General features: G+C 35.5%; 1 protein-coding gene and 2 pseudogenes across 2 annotated transcripts; 2 read left to right on the top strand and 1 right to left on the bottom strand.

Annotated features, from left to right (window-relative positions):
* The first annotated feature begins 15,159 nt into the window (after positions 1–15,159).
* Positions 15,160–16,971, top strand: LOC120203327 (annotated as a pseudogene).
* A 2,296-nt stretch (positions 16,972–19,267) lies between these two features.
* LOC120203345 lies at positions 19,268–20,027 on the bottom strand (annotated as a pseudogene).
* A 223-nt stretch (positions 20,028–20,250) lies between these two features.
* On the top strand, positions 20,251–24,428 carry LOC120203343 (probable apyrase 6). Of its 2 annotated transcripts, XM_039203656.1 has the most exons (8): positions 20,252–21,088; positions 21,593–21,705; positions 21,949–22,056; positions 22,413–22,467; positions 22,834–23,019; positions 23,105–23,202; positions 23,404–23,603; positions 23,759–24,428. In XM_039203656.1, the coding sequence occupies exons 1-8, from the start codon at positions 20,482–20,484 to the stop codon at positions 24,027–24,029; spliced, it is 1,638 nt and encodes a 545-aa protein (XP_039059587.1). In that variant the 5' UTR covers positions 20,252–20,481; the 3' UTR covers positions 24,030–24,428. The 2 variants fall into 2 exon arrangements, with proteins under 2 accessions (XP_039059588.1, XP_039059587.1); XM_039203657.1 differs by lacking the exon at positions 22,834–23,019 and having other exon boundaries at positions 20,251–21,088.
* Positions 24,429–24,635: the final 207 nt, after the last annotated feature.

Below are 24,635 nucleotides of genomic sequence, written 5' to 3' on the forward strand. Positions count from 1 at the left end.
TAGATCGCATTCAACACTAAGAATTGGATATTTGTTCGAAAAATCAACCACAAAGACCGAATTGAACTGAACGGAAGTACAATATGTATCAGAAATTCAGAAACGTCTGAATTACTCTAGAAAACCCCAAAGTAATTGAAATAGACTTGACTGCTAAATATGCTAAGTAACCTCAATGATTGAGGATTAAATAAGTGATTTGGATAAGTCTAGAAATTCTGATGAGTTTATAAGATGTAGTGTCCTTATGGATGTTGAACTACAAATCAAGCACGTCAGTATTTCATGATACAGTGGAAGCGTGAACATGGAATAAAGACATTGAAAGATTTATTCAGCGATGATTCCGAAGATTATATATGGACTAGAATTTGTGGTATTAAAGTGTAAATACCCTGTGAGGACAATGAATTAACCAGTCGATAAGCATTAGTTCTGGGAGTTATTCATCTGGAGTTATTCGATAATCTAATCAATCGACAAAGATTGTAAAGGATTCGAAATACTCTTATGATTCGTTAAGCTTCTGAAAAATTTCTGAATAAGATATGATCCTGATAAATCACATTATGAATAACTGATGATTTTGTCAGTTATTAAACTCTTCCAATAGTGACTCTAAATTCTGACATTCTATCGTATATAAAAGATCCTTATTTCTTCTGCCTGATAAGATTATCCAGTACATCTGAATAATATCTGAAAACTCTTGTGTGTTCCCTAAACATATAAATATTTTATCTGATTTCCGACTTGAATTTTGTTCTGATACATAACCTGAATTCTGTTATGATTTCTGATCTGGATTCTGTTCTGATATCTGTTCTGAATTCTGTTTTGATTTATGATATCTCCGTTTACTGACGGAAAAATGTTTTAATTAGGGGGAATTGTTGAAAGAAGTATTTCCGCAGGTTCCTCGGCTTTGTGCTCAGGGACTTACAAGTTGTGTGGGTTGGGTGTATTGTTCTGGGGAACCTACACATTATGTTGTTGGATGGGTATATATATATATATATATATATATATATATATATATGTTTTAAAAAGATCTGAAAAGTTACATAGTTTTTGGGAACACACTAGATAATTTATTACGATCTCCTAAACACAATCATATGAAATATTTCTCTGAACTGAAAGCTCGTTGTCCGTTACCACATGAAATATCAGTAGGATCTCTGCCCAGCATAAAAATCTATAAATGTTCGAAAACAATAAGGAAATATATATTTATCTGTATCTGCACATTCATTAGCATCATATGGTAGTTCTGTATTGCTGAGCTTTCCAAAGTTCACTCTGTTACTCATCTTTTCAGGCTAAAAGAATTGTACAAGTGCAGCTATCGACTTCAGTAAGGGAGTTCTTCCGGTGTTGTTTGTAGAGAATGATACATGTGATTAGGGGCATGTAATTGTCTTTTGTTTTATATACGAGTTTGAAAATCTGTTTTATTTTTACATACTGATAAATCATTATATACGTTACATGTTTTAATAAATTTTTAAATTTTCCGCTATTTTTTACAGTGGGTCACTCAGGTGGCCCTAATGTGACACTCCAGATCAGATCGGGTTATCCACATCGGTCTGAGAGGGTTATATTTAGTTGTATCAGAGCTATGATTTGAGTCAAAATTTTCATGTTAGACCGTCTGGTCGAATGTCAAAAGATGTCTGATCAATACATGCCTCTAGACTACAATCGTACCTCTCTGAACTGGAACTTCAAGGTTGAGTCCCTATATTATAACAAGTAAACCAAAGTTTTTATCCGTTAAGGCTATACTTGTACAAAAAGGAATACCATTAACATCTGTCTAAACGCTGTAAAGTGCCTCACGAGCCATGTGACAGTTATTCATATGAGAAATTCGGACTCGACTCCGGAAATGAAATTTGGATATGTTACAACTCCATGAGCCTATTTTCGTAACCAAGGCTAAATTGATTCTACAAGGATATTTCTGTTCTGATTCTTTTATTGAAATAAGGAAAAGTTCTAATAAGAATGTATGCTCAACTGGTTAAGGATTAGTGGAGGATCTGTATTTCTATAGGAGCTACATGAAATATATGAAAGAACAGATGAAAGTTTAATTTCTGCAATAATGTGACATGAATAAATTTCGAGGACGAAATTCTTTTCAGGAGGGGAGAATTGTAACACCCCAATTTAGGGGCTAAATTTAAGAAATTATAAAGTGGTGGATTTAATTGGTATTTTTGTAAGAAATGGTGGATTAAATTGTAAAATTTCAAAGTTTGCATATCATTTTAAGAAGTACAAGAAATTCAATGGCTAAACTCATGATTTGACCATTTTTCTTTTGGGATGAATTATAACACCCATTCCCGTATGTTTTTCTAGGAAAAACATCAGTTTTCCCCTTCCCCTCAACCCTTCTTTCAACTCCGATCTACTCGCCGTCCGACCTCCGATTGACGAGCCAAAACCACCATCGTGTTTGTTTTCAACCAAGGAACAAAACCCCTCAAACCTTTCATCGTGAATCGTCGTCGTTCGTCGTTAACTTCAGTCAGAAATATTTTCGGTAATAACTCGATTTCAATTGGGTTTTCGTCGATTCACGACGATCCAAGCATCCGTTTACGACACCTCTCGCACCATCGGGTTCCTTGCATCGTTCCGAGTCTGCCGGTGTCATCCTTGGTCTCCGTCGACGGTGGCCCGTAAGGAGGTGAAGCAGTCAAAGTTTCTGATTCGTTGAAATCGAGCACTCCACCGTTCAAAATTGTGAACCGAGCTTTGTAAGTGCCTTGAAATCGCTTAAAATATTTTTTAGGAACTTTTTCGGGAATTTTCTGACACTGTAGCACTGTTCACGCGCCCCCACGCTTTGCCACTGCGCGTGGGAAAGGGAAAAATGACAGGTTTGACCGGTTTTAAAGCTGTTTTGACCGGTTCCAACCCGACCTGACCCGTTGATCCGACCCGACCCGTTGACCGTTGACTGTTGTTGACCAAAGTTGACCAAAAATTTGACGGGCTTTGATCGGGCATCAAAGGACCTTTGACTTTGACCGAGTAAACCTATCCTGACATTTTTCGACGTTCCAAATCTGATTCCGTAGTATGTTTTCTGAAATTCGAACCCGAAGGCCTCAAAATTGCTATTCAAACCCGTTAACTTTGATTTTAACTGAAAATTCTAAATTTTTGAAAAGTCATATTTTATGCTTTCGACGTCCTGAATCCGAATCCGAAAGTCTGTTACGCCAAATTCAAACCCGGTAAGCTATTTTTCACTGATTTATCATACGATTCGATCCGTTTTTCAGAATTAAGCTCCATTTTTATGTAATTTCTGCTGATATGGATCCGAGAAAATATTGGAAGATGATTTCAAGATCGAGGGCATTCAAATGGAATTTAATGGTCGATCAGTATTTTACGAAAATCGTGGTAATACTTTACTACCTCTTTATGCTTTATAGAACATGTTGATATTGGTAAATGGATGAATGGAAATGTTTGGTCTCATATGTGCAATTAATGAAGATCTATACTTTATATGAATACTGTAACCCCCTAGATCGATGCGGGTAGCCCGATCTGATCCGGTAAGTCACATTAGGGCCACAGGAGCGACACACTGTAAAAATAGTGGAAAATTTAAAACTTTTATTGAAACGTGTAACTTATAAAATCAGTTGTCACTATTTAAAAATAAAACAAATTTCCAGACTCGTATATAAATCAAAATACAATTACATGCCCCCTAATCACATGTACCATACTCTGCAACAACGCCGGAAGAACTCCCTTACTGAAGTCAATAGATGCACTAGTACAATTCTTTTAACCTGAAAAATATGAGTAATAGAGTGAGCTTTGGAAAGCTCAGTAATACAGAACTACCAGATGATGCTGATGAACGTGCAGATAGAGATAAATATATATTTCCTTATTGTTTCCGAACATTTACAAATTTTTATGCTGAGCAGAGATCCTACTGATATTTCAGGTGGTAACAGACAATGAGCTTTCAGTTCAGAGAAATATTTCGGATGACTGAGTTCAGGAGATCAGAATAGGTTATCTAGTGTGTTCCCATAAAACCAGTAAAAAGATACTGATCTTTTAAAACATATAAATATATATATATATACCCCCATCCAACAAGTCCAAATTGTGTAGGTTCCCCAGAACCATACACCCACCATCAAGTCCAATAGGCCCTGAGCGCACAACCGATGAACCGGTAAATAAGGCCCTGAGCACACAGTCGAGGAGCCTCCAGGTATACCTCCTCCAACATTATCCCCCAAGTAAATATGTCCGTCCGTAAACGGATATATCAAAAATCAAAACATAAATCAGGTCAAGTATCATATCAAACTCCAGGTCAAGAATCAGATCAGAATCAAAGTCAAGTATCAGATCAGAATCTATATCAGATATCAGATCATAATCCATGTCAAATATCATATCAGAATTCAAACCGAAATCAGATAAAATATTAATGTGAGTAGGGAACACACCAGAATTTACAGATAGTATTCAAAGATATTGGATAATCTTAACAAGTAGAGGAATACGGATCTTCAGTATACCGATAGAATATCGGAATTCAGAATCACTATTAGAATAGATCAATGACTGACAGAATCATCAGTTATTCAGAATGTGACTTGAGTTGATAAGGAAGAAATGAAGGTTCAGGACATTTATATTCTATGTCGATTGATCGGATTATCAGACAACTCTTACATGAATAGTTCCTATAACTAATGCCTGTCGATTGGTTAATTCATTGTTCTTCCAGGGTATTTACTCTTTAATACCACAATTCTTGTCCATAGACCATTTTCAGAATCATCGTTGAATAAATCTTCCAATGTCTTTATTTCATTTCCACACTTCCACAATATCATGAAATGCTGACGTACTTGAATAATTTGTTCATAACCCATTGTAATTGTACACTACGTGAACTCATCAGAGTTTCCAGACTTATCCAAATCACTTACTAAATCCTCAGTCATTGAGGTTACCTATTTTATTTAGCAGTCATCTCTATTCCAGTTACTTCAGGATTTTCCAGAGTAATTCAAACGTTCCTGAATTTCAGATACATGTTGTACTTCCATTGCATTCAATTTGGTATTCATGGTTGATTTGTCGAACAAACGTCCAATTCTTAGTACTGAATACAATCTAGAGCTGAGTTGAGCTGAATACTTCCAAAATTTATCATCGAGCCAAACTTGAGAATACGAACACATGTTCCAGTAATATCTATGCCATTCAGGTATTGACATAACTTTAGGGTTGATCTACTCACTTAAATTATTTTCCATTACCTTTAAAGGTAGTCCAATACCTATGCTTACTTGGATTCCTTAATTAATCCAAGACATTTACTTAATATAGACCATAAGGGTATTTTGATCATTTTGGTTTTTAGTTTTATTCCAATCATAACAGAGCTCAAGGATATCCCATCATTCCTGAGCTTGGTGAAATTCTTGGGTCATTTCCATTATAGGGGTATTTTGGTCATTTTACAGATCCACGGTATTTCAATCTTTTTCCTCCATCCGGTCTTATTATTTAATCCAATCTTATCATTTCCTTCAGTCATTTCGAACAATTCTGACAGAAGAATACCCCCGATAAATTATTCTTTAGATATTTACTCATTACTCGAATATTTTCGGGTCAAGTGCCTTCTCAGATTTTACAAACGGAATATCATGAATTTTTCTGTACAAAGATAGGATCTTAACAATTAAATTCCTACTTAATCGAGTTAAGTACAAATCCTCAAAGTAGTTTCTCATTCAAGGTCAACTCAGACTATTTTATCTCTCAACGGCATTTTTGTAATTTCTTAACCAGATAATTTCGATATTATCTCTTAACAAAAATAATATAATTTAGAGATCCTATGATTAAATTGCTTTCTTGAACACTCTCTGATCTTGAAATAATTCCCTGAACATACTTCTAGTATCTTGCATAAGCCCTCTTGGGGTTAAAAACCGGTTATCCATAACTTCAAAGTACAACTAACATTTCTTATGCACATCAATATATTTATCAGATCAATATGTCTTTTCAGATTTATTAATCCACTTCTAGGGACAATTCTTATCATTTTCCAATATAAGGGTAATTTCGTATTTTTACCCTACCGAAGTATTCTCATAATTTTCCATCCAAGTACCTTTAACATTTAACCTTTGATGATATAAAATATATAATTTAAAAATCCATGTCTGATTTCTTTATCACTAATCACAAACTTGTAATTTAATTCTAACAATCTTTCAATCTCTTATATTAATCATTCGATCCATATTCAGATACTGAATTTCTACCACATTAATATCGAGTGTAGAAACGAATTAACTACACAAATGAGACAAACATTGTCTTAATCATGCATTTACCAATATTCACATGTTCCAAAAAATATAAAGAGGTAGTAAAGTATTACCTCGATTTCCGTGCAATACTGATCGACCATAAAAATTCCATTCGAACGCCTTTGATCTTCAATTCAACTTCCAATAATTCCTCAGATACATATCAATATAAATTATATCAGAAACGGAGCTTAATTGTGATAAACGAATCGAATCGAGTGATAAATCGGTGAAATACGGCTTACCGGGTTCGAATTTGGTGAAACGGACTTCGGATTTGGATTCAGGACGTCGAAAGCATAAAATATGACTTTTCGGAAATTTGAAATTTTCAGTCAAAATTAAAGTCAACGGGTTTGACCGGAAATTTCGAGGCCTTCGGGTTCGAATTTAGAAAAACAAACTGCGGAATCGGATTTGGAACGTTGAAAAATGTCAGGATAGGTATACTCAATCGAAGTCAAAGGTCGTTTACTCCCCAGTCAAAGCCGGTCAAAGTTTTGGTCAATGGTGGTCAACGCCGGTCAACGGTCAACGGGTTGGGTCAACTCAACTATGCACCAAAACCGGTCAAACCGGTCATTTGGACCATCCCCACGCGCAGTGGCGGCGCGTGGAGCCTCTTCCGGCTGCCTAAAAATCTCGTAAAAATTTTTAAAAATTATTTTGAGCGATTTCAAGATACTTAAAAAGCTCGGTTCAAATTTTTGAATGGCGGAGAGCTCGATTTCAACGAATCGGAAACTTTGACCGCTTCACCTCCTCACGCACTGCCGTCGACGGAGACCAAGAATGACACCGGCGAGCTCGGAACGATGCAATGAACACGATGGTGCGGGAGGTGTCTTAAACGGATGACTCGATCGTCGTGAATCGATGAAAAACCAACTAAAACCGAGTTATTACCGACTATACTTCAGACTGAAATTAACGCCGAACGACGACGATTCACGACAACGAATCGATGAGCGAGGGGTTTTATTCCTCGCTCGACAACGAACACGATGGTGGTTTCGGCTCGTCGATCGGAGGTCGGACGGCGAGTAGATTGGAGTTCAAAGAGGGGTTGATGAAGAGGAAAATCTGGAAAAATTCCAGAAAACATACGGGGGAGAGATTTATAATTCTCTCCAAAATAAAACTGGCTAAATCATGGGTTTAGCCAGTGAATTTCCTTCTCTTCTTAAAACGGTCTGCCAACTTTGAAATCTTATAATTTAATCCCCAATTTCTTCCAAAAATACTAATTAAATTCACCGATTTATATTTTCTTAAATTTAACCCCTAAATTGGGGTGTTACAAATAATGTAGCAAGTAGGTAACTGAATATGGCTCAGATGACTATTATAAGAAATTGAAGGACAGTTGAAATTAAATTACAAGTTCTGGAATTAAGTAATAAAAGAATCATCCATGGATATGTAGATTTAAGTGATAAAAAGAATCATCCATGGATATGTAGATTATAATTTATCTCATTAAAGGTACATAGATGATAAATTATGAGAATATTTTGATTAGGTAAAATTACGAAATTACCCTTATGTTGAAAAATGACAAGTGTTGTTCCTGGAAGTGGATTAATAATTTGAAAAGAATTATTGATCTGATAAAACTATTGATGTGCATAAGAAATTTTAGTTTTACTTGGAAATTATGGATAACCGGTTTTTAACCCCAAGAGGGTTTATGCTAGACACTAGACGTCTTTTAAGGAATTATTTCAAGATCAAAGAATGTTCGAGGAAGTAATTAATCATAGGATCTCTATATTATATTATTTTCGTTAAGAGCTAATATCGAAATTATCTGGTTAAGAAATTACGAAAATGCCCTTGAGAGGTAAAATAGTCTGAGTTGACTCTGAATGAGAAAATACTTTGAGGATTTGTACTTAACTCGATTAAGTACGAATTTAATTATTTAGATCATGTCTTTGTAAAGAAAAATTCATGATATTTTGTTTGTAAAATCTGAGAAGGCACTTGACCCGAAAATATCCGAGTAATGAGTAAATACTTGAAGAATAATTTATCGGGGTATTTTGCTGTCAGAATTGTTCGAAAGGACTGAAATAAATAATAAGATTGAATTTAATAGTAAGATTAGACGGAAGAATATGATTAATAAAACACTGAATCTGTAAAATGACCAAAATACCCTTGTAATATAAATGACCCAATAATACCACCAAGCTCAGGAATGATTGGATATCCTCGAGCTCTGAAATAAATAGAATAAAACTGAACACCAAAATTACGAAATACCCTTATGGCCTGTATTAAGTAAATGTCTTGGATTAATTAAGAAATCCAAATAAACATAGGTGTTGGACTACCTTTAAAATTTATGGAACACAGCTTAAGTGAGCCGATCAACCTTAATGATATGTCAGTACCTGAACGGCATAAATATTACTTGAATGCTTGTTTGTCTACTCAAGTTTGGCTCGATGATAATTTTGGAAATATTCAGCTCAACTCAACTCTAGATCGCATTCAACACTAAGAATTGGATATTTGTTCGACAAATCAACCACAAAGACCGAATTGAACTGAACGAAAGTACAATATATATCCGAAATTCAAAAACATCTGAATTACTCTGAAAAACCCCAAAGTAACTAGAATAGACTTGACTGCTAAATAAGCTAAGTAACCTCAATGGCTGAGGATTAAGTAAGTGAATTGGATAAGTCTGGAAATTCTGATGAGTTTATAAGATGTATTGTCCTTATGGAAGATGAACTACAAATCAAGCACGTCAGTATTTCATGATACAGTGGAAGCATGAACATGGAATAAAGACATTGAAAGATTTATTCAGCGATGATTCCGAAGATTATATATGGACTAGAATTTGTGGGATTAAAGTGTAAATACCCTGTGAGGACAATGAATTGACCAGTCGATAAGCATTAGTTCTGGGAGTTATTCATCTGGAGTTCGATAATCTAATCAATCGACAAAGATTGTAAAGGATTCAGAATACTCTTATGATTCGTTAAGCTTCTATAAAATGTCTGAATAAGATATGATCCTGATAAATCACATTATGAATAACTGATGATTCTGTCAGTTATTGAACTCTTCCAATAGTGACTCTAAATTCTGACATTCTATCGTATATGAAAGATCTTTGTTTCTTCTGCCTGATAATATTTTCCAGTACCTCTGAATAATATCTGTAAATTTTGGTGTGTTCCCTAAACATATAAATATTTTATCTAATTTCCGACTTGAATTCTGTTCTGATACATGACCTGAATTATGTTCCGATTTCTGATCTGGATTCTGTTCTGAATTCTGTTTTGATTTCTGATATCTCTGTTTACTGACGGAAAAATGTTTTAATTGGGGGGTATTGTTGAAGGAATTATTTCCGCAGGTTCCTCGACTTTGTGCTCAGGGCCTTACAAGTTGTGTGGGTTGTGTGTATGGTTTTGGGGAACCTACACATTATGTTGTTTTGGAATGGGGGTATATATATATATATATATATATATATATATATATGTTTTAAAAAGATCTGAAAAGTTACATGGTTTTTGGGAACACACTAGATAATCTATTACGATCTCCTAAACTCAGTCATATGAAATATTTCTCTGAACTGAAAGCTCATTGTCCGTTACCACATGAAATATCAGTAGGATCTCTGTCCAGCATAAAAATCTGTAAATGTTCGGAAACAATAAGGAAATATATATTTATTTGTATATACACGTTCATCAGCATCATCTGATAGTTCTGTATTACTGAGCTTTCCAAAGCTCACTCTGTTACTCATCTTTTCAGGCTAAAAGAATTATACAAGTGCAGCTATCGACTTCAGTAAGGGAGTTCTTCTGGTGCTATTTGCAGAGAATGGTACATGTGATTAGGGGCATGTAATTGTCTTTTGTTTTATATACGAGTCTGAAAATCTGTTTTATTTCTATATACTGATAAATCATTATATAAGTTACATGTTTTAATAAAAGTTTTAAAATTTTCGCTATTTTTTACAGTGGGTCACTTCGGTGGCCCTAATGTGACACTCCAGATCGGATCAGGTTATCCATATCGGTCTGAGAGGGTTACACAGTATCTTGGAGCTTCTCCGCCAGATTTCAATAGAGGTTGTATATCTTTATCATGGCTAAAAGCCAATTTTGAAGATTTGAGTGAAAATGCTTCTGAGGATGAAGCAAAAGCTTGTGCTCGAGCATATATATTACGAATCATTGGAGGAATATTGATGCCCGAAAAATCTCTCAACCAGGTGCATTGTCTGTGGTTCTGTCATCTTATTGATTTTGATGAAGCAGGAAGATACAGTCGGGGCACCGCAGTTTTGGCATTTCTCTTTAGAGAAATGTGTCGTGCAACTAATTATAGTAAAAATTGCTATCGATGGATGTCTCTGCTTCTCCAATCATGGGTGTGGTTCCACATGCATTTCTTATGCCCAATCGTTAATGATCCATATGTATTCCCGTTATTTATTAAAGTAATTTCAAAACTAAATTTTGATTTAAATATTTTTTAATTAATAATGACATAATGTTTATATTATATTAAGTAGGTGGTCGATGAGAAGAAATAATCATAGAGATATCTCTAGTAAACTAGAGGATATCCGTTTAATTATTGATAAAAAAGATGGGTCTGAGGTACGTCTTTAAATATGAAGAATTTAATTTAAAATGTTTGATATAATTAAAATATTTTATTAATAAGAATTATTTATTTATGTTTCAGTTTCAGTGGATACCTTATGAGCGATGAAATAAAGACTTGCATCTCACCCCACTTGAGTGGGCCAATAGATGTTTGGATGTTGGTTGTGTCTCTGATATGTTATGCTATTGTTGAGTGGAATCCGATTGATCGAGTGCTCCGTCTATTTTGTTGTACGCAATATATTCCTAAAGCACCTATCAATTTAGACAATATGCATAACCGAAACCCTTTACCTAATAAATTATCAAATTCTAATAACCCTAAACCACTATTACCTTTAACCCTAAATCAAAACCCTAATTCAAAACCAAGTAAAATACACATTCTCCCAAAAGAGCTTTCGAAAGACGCCCCTGAAACGCTCTTTTCACGTGGCGCCACACTAATTGGAAGGCGCTCCCCCTAAAAAACGCCTTACCTCCACATCAGCAAATCCCGCGAAGGCGTCCCCGAAAACGTGCATTTGCTCCACATCAGCATAAGGTTTGCTAGTTTGGGAAATATTGGAAAATTGATGGGAATATTATATATTTAGGGTGATATTTAGGTAGAAAAGCCCTCATATACATATAAAACCTGTGCATCACTGTAGAAGTCCAGATATGTAATGGACCATCCATTCAGTTTAACTAATATGAGGTTAATTATTTCGATAAATATGACAAAAATAAAATCAACTGTTTTGGCCAGTTCCTCTTGTAATGATGACATCAAGACAATACTGTAATCTTATGCCAGAAGTAAACAAAATTTAAGTCCCCACCATTATTAATTAATGCACGCTCTCTCCAGTGAAACACAGTTAAAAATTATAACCCATCTTATTACAAGCCAACACCAAAAATATCTAACATGTCTTCAACTCAAACGGTTTGAAAAGAGTCTACCGTTACATATTTTTAATATTATTTATCTATCATTTATCACTTGAATATTAATGATTTATCTTTATTTAGAATTTATTTTGGACAATAACTTTATAGGATTAATTAAGTTAAAAATTAGTAGATTTCGAAGGTCCATTAAGTATCTTAAAGAAGATAAACATAGTTTCTTTGAATATTTAATATGAAATTTACCTAGCACAAGGTTATCCAGAAGATGATGAAGAATTTAATCAGAAGAATTAAATATATATATTTTATGATGAACCATTTTAGTTTAGGGGTTTTAATTTTATTATTATATTATTATTTTAATTAAAAATTAGTTATTTTATTATAACTTTTATTAGGACTTTTAGTTTGATTAGTTTAGAAATTAGTTATTTTATTTATTTAGAACTATCGGGTTATAAATACTCTTTAGGTTTAACAGTTAAAACTCAAATTGAAATTTATTTTCTTGTGTTATTTATTGAAGTTATATTTTTCTTTCATCTCTATCTTTCTTTCTTTCTTTCTTTTCTTTCATTATTTTCTTTTCACAATGTTAAGCATGATCAAATCCATGTTTGGCTAAACTGCTACTTAGCCAAAGGATTTTGTGAAACTCAATTCCATTTGTGAGAATTGAATCTTGATCTTCATACATTCAGATCATATTCTTAATTGTCTGGAAATTGGGAGTGATAATCAATCATTCTCTTAAAAGTTATTACATCTTCAACTCAAAAGGTACACGTTGATTTGAAAACTGTTTTGCTTGAAGTTTGGAAGTCGGATCGGTTGTTCGTAATTTGACTTCCTGTGAACAAATTTAGCGACGGTCTATTAAGGGGAATCAAGACCGAATTCGATTATCGGTGAGACATTATAACTCGAGTTAGGCTTTTCCAAAATTTAAAGTTATTTTAGATCTAACGGCGGTAAATGTGGCTAGACCAACAAAGATCGGATTTTAGAGATAGACTTGAAAATTTCGATTAACCAAAAAGAAGAGTTAGCTGTAGGAATTGAGCCTTGTTGACTATAACCGACATACATCCCGAAGGAAAACTTTTATTTTGAAGACAGATCGAAATTGAGGGTAAGCAAAACATGAGGCTATATCATCTTTATTTAATTCTTCTATTTTATTTATTTTTCTCATTATTATTTTTATTCAATATTTATTTATTTTTAATTTATTTTCATTAATTTTGAATCTCCTATTTATTTTCTTACATTTGATTCAATAAAAACAACAACATTATCAAACTTCCTTAGTCACTGTGAATCGACCATATTTCTCTTTATTTATTTATTTAAGAATTATAAATTATTTTTATTTAGTAAATTTGACGCTTGTCAAGGTTTTTGTGTGTGTAAACTACTATGATGAAATTTCTATTTTAGTAACCGAATTCTTGAATTATTATGTTTTGATCACTTTGCTATCAAATAATTAAAGATGTCAAAGTATTAATTAATCAAACTTTAAAATGAAATTTCATCGATTTTGAGCGTATTTTATGGAAAATCAATCTTAGGAGAAGTAGGAGAGAAATACAAAAGTTTTTGTATTGATCTTACAGTGAAATATGATCGTTGATTGATAGTGATTGACTGTCGATGACGATGGAAAATTACAATATAAAAAAGTAATATGTTTAAATATTTAGTGATAAAATCGATACACTCATTAAGTTTAGGGCCTAAAACGACTTAATTTTAGATATCAATTGTCATAACCAAAACGACATCGTTTCAATGTTATAAGCCACATCATCTATCATCGGTAATGTCATCATCCCGTTACTAATTTAATTTAATACTAAAATTTAATATTATAGTTGATAACATTAAAATTTTACGGATATCAATGAACGAGTGGATTGAACTTCAATGGTGTCTGAATTAGTTTACTCTAAAGCTTACAATTTCATAATGATACTTATGATCTAACACCAAGATAATAAAGAATAAAATAATTTAAAATTTTAAAGAAAATTTTAAAAAGAATTAATGATTTAAACAATATTTCAGACTTTAATCATATTAAAAAATATGAGCCTAAACTAATAGAATAGTATTATACATAGAGATCTCTGGAAAAAAGTCTAGGAACAGAGACTTTCTCCAAATTCATCACATCAGCAGCAATGATTATAGTACTTTCCTGTTAGCCTCGGTGAACCGCATTAAATGGAGAGTTTGTCATTAGGTTTCCAGTTAGCAAGCACCGAGTAAAAAATATAATAAAATCTGGAACTTTGTTTTATCCAACCATTTTCATTACAATACGATTCACCAGTTTCTCTCACATTTTGTCTTGTTAAAAAGGTAGAGGACATTCCTTACATGGAAACATGCTTAAGCTTTTAACTGGTTTAATTGAGGTTTTGTTTGAATATGCCCAATATCTTTTACTATTTCAGAAGTTATTTCATTCACTGATCTGACCATCACACAAGAAAGAAAGTTTGTTGCCTATTTATAGGTTCCATTAGAGTCATCCTTTAAACTAATAATGGTAAGAAAAGCTGAGGAAGGAAGAAAAATTTTCTTTTATGCATCCCATTTCTGACACATACAGTGATGTGTATGTAAATGCTTATATACATGTACATACATCAGGATTTTACGTTTTTACTGTTCAGGATGGTGAGATTAAGGGAAAAGAGTGAATACCCTTTTTACATTTGTGTGTAAACAATTATACAGAATCTTTGTTTCTAATAATGGAGATCAGAATTCAGAAAATGAAGCTAGATGAAAGAGACATGCATATGGTAAATTCTTTGGTCAATTTCAGGTGGTTAACTGAACCCTAGGTTAAAACCCAATCTTCAAGTTAAAAAATAATTATATAGGGACTGATATAATTTGATAGTAGGGGGGCCTGTTTTGTCAAGTTTCTGTAAATTTTTCTGGCTTTGAAAAGAAAGGTGTCTTGGACCTACACAACCCCAAGCTTACACACATCACATTATGAGTCTTTCTTGTCAATGTAGAGAGGGACAGCCTTAGAACCCTCATGCCCATCAGTGAGAGAGAGTGAGGGAACTTACACACGTGTGAATGATGGAAGGGACAATGGAAATTTAATGATATTGGGGGGGGGGGACTAGTTAACTACTTCAAGGCTTAAATTACTGTTTTTTAGTTCATTTCCTTTGTGGGTTTTCTCTTACACACACAGAGATCGCCCCTCCATCTCGTTTGGCTGTTTCAGTTTTGATCTTTTTCACTTTTTCCCAGTGTTTCACTGTTTGTCAAACTTGGCTCTCGGTCTTCTCTCTCCTTTGTTTTTTTGAAATTTATCTGATGCATGTGTATGACTTTGTAACAGTTCTATAACAGCATTTGTCAGGGAGAGGAAATGAAGGCATGGTTAACAAGTGTGCTGTTATATATGAACCACCACAAGACAACATGAATAATGGACTAAGCTGTTGCTCTTCCACTATTCCTTCTTCTTCTGGTTCTTCAATGGGGATGGGTTATCCGGAAATGGATTCGCTTTCTCTCGGTCCAAAATACGGTGTTCAAAGAGCTCCTTGGGATTTTAGTTTCATGGGGGACTGTAAAGCAAGGAGCTTTGCGGAACACCATAGCTCTGATGTCGTGGAAGGTCAAGGTTCTGATTGCAGTGATGCGTTTGGTGAGAACAGTAAGACCATTATTAATCTGAACACCAACTTAAATGAAGAGAACCCCAATGAGAATGCTGTAAGTGGCAAGGAAACAGATAGTGGACATTCAAAGCTTTGCGCCAGAGGCCACTGGAGGCCTGCAGAAGATACTAAGCTCAAGGAACTCGTAGCTCTTTATGGCCCTCAGAACTGGAACCTTATAGCTGAGAAGTTGGAAGGAAGATCAGGTAAGATAGTGACCAAAAAAGGTATTCTTTACTTCATTAAATACTCATCGGAATTTTTTGTTTCATTGTGGTTGAAGGTAAGAGCTGCAGGCTCAGATGGTTTAATCAATTGGACCCTAGGATCAACAGAAGAGCGTTTACTGAAGAAGAAGAGGAGAGGCTAATGCAAGCTCATAGACTATATGGTAACAAGTGGGCAATGATAGCTAGGCTATTCTGGAAGAACTGATAATGCAGTGAAGAACCATTGGCATGTGATTATGGCTAGGAAGTATAGAGAACAATCGAGTGCCTACAGGAGGAGGAAGCTGAGCCAATCTGTTTACAAGAGGATTGAAGAAACTCCAAACTTTGTCTGCAGAGATGCAGCCACAGAAGTTGAACCACCACCAGCCCCATACTGTCTCAACATTCCCAATAGAAGACTTGGAACCATCTCCCAATACCAGTTTGGAACCTTCAATGGTGATGTTTCACCCCACATGACCAGTGGGCGAGAAGCAATCCCAAGCAGCGAGGTCCCTCGCTATGGCTTTCCTCCACAACAAGCACCTTTTGATATCTTCCCTGGTGGGTCTCTCTGTGTGTTTTGCTTCCTAGCTTCCTTTGTTATACTATGCACAGTTATATGTGGTATTTGGGTATTTGTGTTGTTTCTCATTGGTTTCCTTTTGGAAACCTACCTCGATTTCCTTACTACAACTCGTTGATGATTTTTGTATTTTAAATTGTTCTTTTACTTTACAGACATTGACTGATGTAACCGTTTTCCTTCACCTTTCTCCTTTACATGCCCCTTTTTAACATTACAATCACGTTTTGTCATTGTTTCTCTACATTGTAACTGGTGCGTTGAACTACATTTGCAGCAAGTCTCAAGAGCAATGACATGATGGGTATGTTCAACCAGACCAGATCTTGGGACAGGCCCATAGATGAACCCCAATGCTATGGTTTCTATCCCCTCCACCACCAGGGTACCTCAGCACCAACAACTCAAATTTCAGGCAGTGAACCTTCATCATCAATGGCAGCAACAGGCAGCAACCAATATGAGACCGTTTCACCCACATTCATTGATTTCCTTGGAGTAGGAGCCATATGAAAAAGTTTTAGAAAAACAACCCAGATTTCAGAAATGAAGAAGAAAGGGGCTTCCAGTTTAATGTGGAAGCGCTCCAAGATAACCGAGAGGGCCGTTAAGAGGTAGAAGAGAAAGGTGACGATTTGATGAAACTGTGCATCAGTCTGTCCCATAAGTCGTACCCCCCTGCATCCTTTTTCTTGTTATCCTCGGTCTTTCCATAAGTTGAAAACAAAGCAGTAAAATTATAATTATGCCGATTGCCGGTTTCTTTATCGTTTTTCCCTATAAAAAAACCTGCATTGTCTATGGGGTTTTAAGTTTTAACCACTTCTATGAACCAGGAGGTAAAAGTCATTGCTGTAATGGAGAGGAACATACGAGTATGAAGGAATACTTTCTTAATAATTATTGATTAACTATGTTCGTTCCTTAATTTAAGGTTTTCTTAATAATTTCGTAGTGGATAGAATCATTACAAAAGTATGAAGGAATACTTTCTATGATAAGAGGAACATACGAGTGACATGAATTCTTGTTTTTCATTCTTTCCGTATGATGGTGAAACAACAACATATGATGACGAGGTAAAGAGAGACAAAACAAGAAACCGAAACACGAAATAAAGACGCATCCTTTTGTCATGGGACTGCTGTGTTCAGGCACAAATGATGCAAACCAGAACAAAACTTCACCAACCTTTGTTTCTCCATTGCCGTCCTTAGTTTCCTTTCCCAGGATTCATGGTATCAACATGGGAACATACATTATATTGTTGCTAATCTTGACCATGTATTGCTGCTAATATTGTTATTCCTTGAAAGATGGTTACTTTACCACACGGTTAAAATTTGGAGTTTTAATTAAAAAATATTCCAAGTTGACGATGAACAATAACAGCATAATTAGAGAATCAGGAAGGGATTTCACTGATTGGCAGACTCCGCTGTTTTCTGGCAAGCCCAATATCCATTTCTCTTTTTCCTTGGTCTTTGGCATGTATTGGGCTACATGTACATCTTCATCAGCTATATAGTTTTGCCAATATTTTATCCAAATTCATCAGCTAGGTCCATCCTGATTTTAGTGTATGCTTGTGTTTTTGTAGATTCTTTTACCCTCTTGTACTACTAATGCGCATGTTATGAGTTATTTCATGCATGTTATTTCCTTACAGAAAGGAAGACTATAGTCAAGCAGTTTGATTTATGTCATACTGATAACGCATTCACTGTTGGGGTTACCGTGCTTGACACTATTTCATCTGACCTGAGCTTGTCCGTCATTTTTGTTCCCTCTTTTGCATATGAACTATGAGCTTGCCTGAGGAAACTGTTAGTAAGACACTTCTGAATAACCTTAATAGCATGGCCATCTATTCATCTTGTCTAATCATATTGTTGATTTATAAGAATAGTGTTTACTCGTGTTTTCCTTTGTGTTCTCTTCTTGACAGAAGCAACACCAAACAGTGTGATGAGGATCAATGGGATTTCTGGACTCACTTTGTATCATCTTGAAAGCCATTTACAGGCAATTCAATCTTTCATCATATAATCATGTCAGTACAGTTAAGCTTAATTGGAAAAAGAAAAAGAAAACAAAGCTTTAACTATTTTCTTGCAGAAATACAGGCTGGGAAAGACCCGACAGACAGAATCCGACTTGGCAATGATGAACAAGATGGTGGACTAAAAGAATTCATTGTTTGTCGTATCTATATTCATATATTGAGTTTTAGAACATTATAGTTATATATACCAGTTTCAGTGAATTGAAGCTAAGGGAAGTACTTGCAATCAGTTTTAAAGAAAGCACAAGAAACACTTATTGGATATAGCTCCTCTTCTGTTGGTGTAGAACTTTCCAAAGCTTAAACTTTCCTTCATGGGCTTTCACCAAGAAAAGAAGCCTTTGATTAGTGGTTCAAGCAATCAAGCTAATGGAAAAGAAAAGAAGTATGAATATCACTTTTTGTAGTGGTTAGAAGGATTCTTTTTGATTACCGACAACAAAATTCAAACTTCAACTAAATATAGTTAATTGGCATGTTCTTGAGGGTGCTGTTTTCTTCACAGAATCACCTTGAATCATAAATTTTCCTGGAATATTCTTATGCAAGAAGGAAGATACAAAGATTATTCAAGTCAGAATCAAATTGCAAGGAATAGTTTGCACTAAAAGAAGTACCAATTTATTTATATTCATATATTTGGAAAAGACAAGTATCTCTCTATGTACATGATTTCCCACAAAGATTAACGAAATTCAAAAGAAATTTGAATTGAAGGCAACAAAAAGTTAAAAAAAAAAGTTATCTGACACAGTACTTTTAGCCTTCCATTTCATGGTTGTCATCAGGCCTTGGACTTGCAGAGGAGACACTATTAGAATCAGCTGAAAGGACTTCATTTGAATCCCCACTTCTCATACTATGGTTTAAAGAAAAACTAACCCAAATCTCCCTCCTCTGCCCATCTCTTCTTCATCAACGGGCATCTTATACTTACAAACGGGGCATGTCCCATGGATTACAAGCCACTTCTCTATGCACCCATCATGGAACTAGTGCTTGCAAGGATTCTCTTTGACCACCTCACCAGCCTTCCACTCTTCCAAGCAAACAACACACTCTCCATCTTCACTTTCACCGATTCCCACACTCGGCATGGCTTCTATGTATGCCTTCGAAGCAGGCTCCTTGTTAGCCTGACCACGTAACAAAGCTTCCAAATTTGAATCCCCTTGGATCACCACCATGCCTTGAGTAAATGGATTGACGAGGACGATTCTTTCACGTTGGGATGTTTCTTGAACAGGGTCTTCACGGTTTTCTCTTGAAACGCTGTTATTATCACTGCCGTTGTTGGAGACACCCAAGATGAAAGGTAGAAAGAAATAGAGGTCTCTTTGCCTCCACAACTTTTCAAACAAAGAAGAAACTTCAGGTGCTTCTGTTTCAGAAGCCATGGATACTTGTGAATTGAGGGCGAAAAGAGAGACTTTGGAGGAAAGGAAAGAAGACAACATGATGAACAAAGGTATGAACTCTTTAAAAGTCTCGGGAAGAAATCAATGAATGAAAAGAAGAGAGTTTTGGTTTTGGGAGATATTATATTAGTGTAATTTCTCTACATTTAATGAAAATTTTAAATTTTGGGCCTTGAAAACAAGACTAGGTTCATTTTGAACATACTCTATGTTCGGCCTATTCTTCGGACCGAACCGAAGATGTTCCCCTCCGCGTAAAAGGTGTTGGAGGTTGAAACACAAACTCGTAAACAAAACCAGAAAAACTTCAGAAAAAAATATGCAGATAGGAGAGAGAGGACTCAAACAAACCTGGTCTCTCCCTCTCCAGGTTAATCCCAATTCGAAAGGGAAAGAACCCTAAGATATTTCTTATTTCTTTCCATTATAACCTTTTCTTTATTCAATTTCGGTTAGAATTTCATTTTTTTAATTGCAAGGAAACAAAGTTTGTCCAGTGGTTAACAATCACATGCTCTTCCACCAAAGTTTGGTCTTTTGATGCGACGATCGCATGCCCGAAACCGGATTGAATCCAAATCGAAATCGACCACCGACCCACAAAAAATGGATCCAATAAAGCTCCAAATCCTATCCAAATCCCGATCCACTGCACTTTTCCCCCGAAACCCCCGTCAAACCAAGCCATTCCCTTCTTTCATCGCAGTTTCAATGGCCATTTCCCTTGCTTTGTTTGCTTTTGTTTACATATTATTTTTCTCCCCCAAATATTGCGTCAAGTACAGCATCATAATCGACGGTGGAAGCACGGGGACGAGAATTCACGTGTTTAGGTACAAAGTTGACGAGGTCAGAAACTCGATTTTCGATTTTAAAGAAGGATTGGAGAGCTTGAAGGTTAATCCGGGATTGTCGGCGTACGCTGAGGATCTGGAAGGAGTTGCAGATTCGTTGGAAGAGCTTTTGGAGTTTGGGAGGAGTAAAGTCCCGAAAAACCAGTGGGGAGAGACGGAGATCAGGTTAATGGCGACGGCGGGGCTGAGATTGTTGGATGATGAGCTTCAGGATAGGATTATGGAGCAGTGCAGGATGGTGCTTAGGGTGTCTGGTTTTAAGTTCCGCGACGTCTGGTCTTCCGTTATTACAGGTAACATAATGTGCTTTGCTTTGTGTGGGAAATTTTGACGTATTCAGAATGGGACATCAATAAGCAAGTAGTAAAAGGTAGTATAACTGGAAGTTGATATGTTGCATGAACATGCATTGAAATGCTTGGACGTAGGTAGTAGTATAATTGCTCTTTAAATGAGCAATGGAAAAATCTATCAATTATGTCTTGAATGGAAGTGAATCAGCGGCTTGAGTATTTGATCCCCAAACTAGGATGATAGTTTTGTTTGTCCTGTTTCTCTTCTGGCTTAAGTCATGTAGCCGAGGTAGTACCGATAGGTATGGATAAGGATAACTTCTTAGAATATCCTCGCTTTTTCATGATGTCTATATTCGTATGTTATTTGTTACATATTCAGGGCTTAAATAAAATCAACTCTTGTAGTATCGATGCTGGAAGTCTTACAGTTCTTGCGGTTGTATTATAGTTTCTGGTCCCTGATCCATATTTTGAAGCTAAGTTTTGGATGCTATGACTTAGGTTCTGATGAGGGAGTATATGCTTGGGTTGTTGCAAACTATGTCCTTGGTACTCTTGGAGGTAATCCTCTACGTACAACTGGAATTATTGAACTTGGTGGGGCATCTGCTCAGGTTCGTTTGTCCTTGATTCAAGATTATTTAGTTGAAATCTTCTCTTTATTGTTTTGGGGACAGTTGAATTGAATTCTTACACCCCATAATTTGCAAGTCATCGAGCTTATAATTAGTGACATCACTAACAAAATTATCTGCATTTTCAGAATTTAAAATATTCTAGAAGCAGTACTTATCAATTGATTGCAAATGTCCTTTGCTTAAGATCGCCATTGAATTATTTGCTTGACTTATATTCAGGTAACCTTTTTCTCAAGTGAGACGATGCCTTCTGAATTCTCACGCTCCATCAAGTTCGGGAATTTCACTTACAGTCTCTATAGCCACAGCTTTCTTCACTTTGGGCAGGTAACCTTAGGCCTTAGCATGCATTAGCTTCTTTTATTTATTTATTTTGCTGGTTATGGTTTCTACGCACATGTGTTCCAAATGTAGGCATCTTATTCAACAAAAACGGCTTAGATTGAGAATATATATATTTATGAAAGCGGATAGTACTGATCCACTATCCTTCTGCCAAGTGTTTTCTTCACGCCTTAAAAATAGTAGTAATAATAATTGCTGTCCATCTAACTTCTAATCAATATTGCTATTGTTTCAAAATGGTTTTGCATTTGATTTTTTCTGCATGTCATCATTACAGATTCTGTCAAAAAAAAATCCTAACTTAAACTAGGAGATTATAACTTTTGTCATTTTTCCAGAATGTTGCACACGAGTTGTTGAGGGAATCACTTATTAAAGGAGATTTCAGTCCAGGTATGTTTCAAGGCATTTGCTTTCTGTTAAAATTCACGGGCTAGGAGTGCTTAAAGAAGTCTTGGATTTTTTTTAACTGTGCTTTGAACTCAAAGTAAGCATTTAAGTCATATTGAGTTGTTCTTAAATCATATCTCGAGTCTTGCAGTGTTAAAGCTTGAGGAAGAGATCTAAATTTGAGTATGGACACCGCTTTTATATTACATTTTTTAGTATTTAGGCCGGGGTTGAATGTTTAATTTTAACAGTTGTTTTGTATTCCCTATTTCCCTTTGGTCGATATGACTTTTCATCATTTCATGTTGATTGTAATAGAGGTGTGGAGTTACTGGTTATTATGTCTTTATTGTTCTTACCTCAATGCAGCTGCCGAGTCTACTCATAAGGAAATGTATACAGATCCTTGTAAACCTAAAGGATACTTTCCCGGGTCATCAAAACTTTTGTTAGATCCCATGGCTGAAAAAAGTAAATATATTTCTGAATTTCAAGCTATGGGTAACTTCTCCGAGTGCAGATCTGCTGCACTAATGCTCTTACAAAAAGGAAAAGGTTTCGAACTATCTTAGAACCACCACACTGATTTTGTTACCTTATGCCACAGGATAATAATCACTATATATATTGTGACATGCAGAGAAATGTTCCTATGATCGTTGTTACTTGGGGTCAGTTTTCATGCCCATGCTTCAAGGCAATTTTTTGGCTACAGAAAATTTCTTCTATACCTCAAAGGTATAATTATAATCAGTCCTTTTCTTACAGGCTTATGCTTGCTTGATCCCTCTCCCCCTTTCACTTTCTCCTAATTTTTTTGCACCTTACATGGATCATTTTAGTGCACATCCTGAACCATGTAATGTAGGCTTGGGTGCACTTAGTTTGTGTGTTTGAAATGCCTTACATTTCTTTCTTTGTATTCTCCTGGTGGATTAGTTCTTTAGGTTGCGCCAAAGGGGCACTCTTTCCGATCTTATTATGGCTGGCCAACATTTCTGTGAAGAGGATTGGTCAAAATTGAAGGAGAAACACCAATCATTCGACGAGGAAGATCTTTTGCGCTACTGTTTTTCTTCAGCATATATCGTGGCTTTACTTCACGATAGCCTTGAAATTGCTTTGGATGATGATGAAAGGTATCTTTCCTACTCTCCTAGTTAAGTGTCCTCAAAATAAAACGGACCACATTAGTTCAATGATGTTTAGGGTACCGTGGCATTCCACCATATGAAAATATTAAATTGAGAGTTAGTCGTATTCGTTCTCTGAACTGAGATTCAATGTTGAACAGGATCAGCTTTGCTAATCAGGTCAATGATATACCATTAGATTGGGCCTTGGGAGCGTTCATATTGCTAAGCACAGCCAACTCGGCTGTGCAGCACACCGGCTGGATAGCTCATATCATCGACACTGATTCAACATTACTTTCCATTATTGGCTTTTCCGTGATACTGATGTTCACAGTTTGGTCTATATTGAAATGGAGGAAACCCCAGCTGAAGACCGTGTATGATCTCGAGAAAGGAAGATATATAGTGACTCGTATCGGTAGAAGCTGATCATTGTCCAGAGGAGACTGGAGAGTGTATTTTTGGGAGGATATTACTTTTGATGCTTCCTTGGCTTCTGCTGCCCCACCTTAAGGGCATCATCATGGCAGTGGGAAATGTAAGATTCATATCCAAATTGTAACATTTTCATGGGCGGGGAAGTAGGATTTACCGTAGATTCCCAATTTGTATCAACTGAGAACCAAAATCCTTAGGCTATACGAAAGGAGAGTATATGGATGGGTTGCGGGGGAGTTTCCTGTTGTAGGGTGAGTGATGAATACGGCGCAGTAGCCAAAGTGAGTTGTCTGATATGATTATGTTTACTTTTTAATATATATTATTTATTTATTGTATTTTAAAAGCTTGGCCGCACCTGGTCTATAGAATGAGATTGGAATTTCTCTATTGCTTATACATTTAGGATAAATTTACTTGTGGTCGCTAAACTTTTACGATATTTTCATTTTGATCATTAAACTTAAAAATTTGTATTGAAGTCAGTGAACTTTAAGATCATTTGTACTTTGGCCATAACCGTTAACAACTTATGTTGCATTTATTAAATGTCACTTAACTTTGGCTTTTTTTATATTAAATCTATCATTGAATTAT

Source organism: Hibiscus syriacus, unplaced genomic scaffold, assembly GCF_006381635.1.
Source record: "Hibiscus syriacus cultivar Baekdansim isolate YM2019G1 unplaced genomic scaffold, ASM638163v2 tig00009840_pilon, whole genome shotgun sequence".
Classification (NCBI taxonomy): Eukaryota; Viridiplantae; Streptophyta; class Magnoliopsida; order Malvales; family Malvaceae; genus Hibiscus; species Hibiscus syriacus.

What these genes read in the sequence shown, in the direction of transcription:
- LOC120203343 (XM_039203656.1), top strand. Translation starts at nt 20,482, where the DNA reads ATGCGACGATCGCATGCCCGAAACCGGATTGAATCCAAATCGAAATCG. An exon ending in TAAAGGAGATTTCAGTCCAG is followed by an intron (nt 22,468 to 22,833) that starts GTATGTTTCAAG and finishes ACCTCAATGCAG; the next exon opens with CTGCCGAGTCTACTCATAAG. An exon ending in GCTCTTACAAAAAGGAAAAG is followed by an intron (nt 23,020 to 23,104) that starts GTTTCGAACTAT and finishes TGTGACATGCAG; the next exon opens with AGAAATGTTCCTATGATCGT.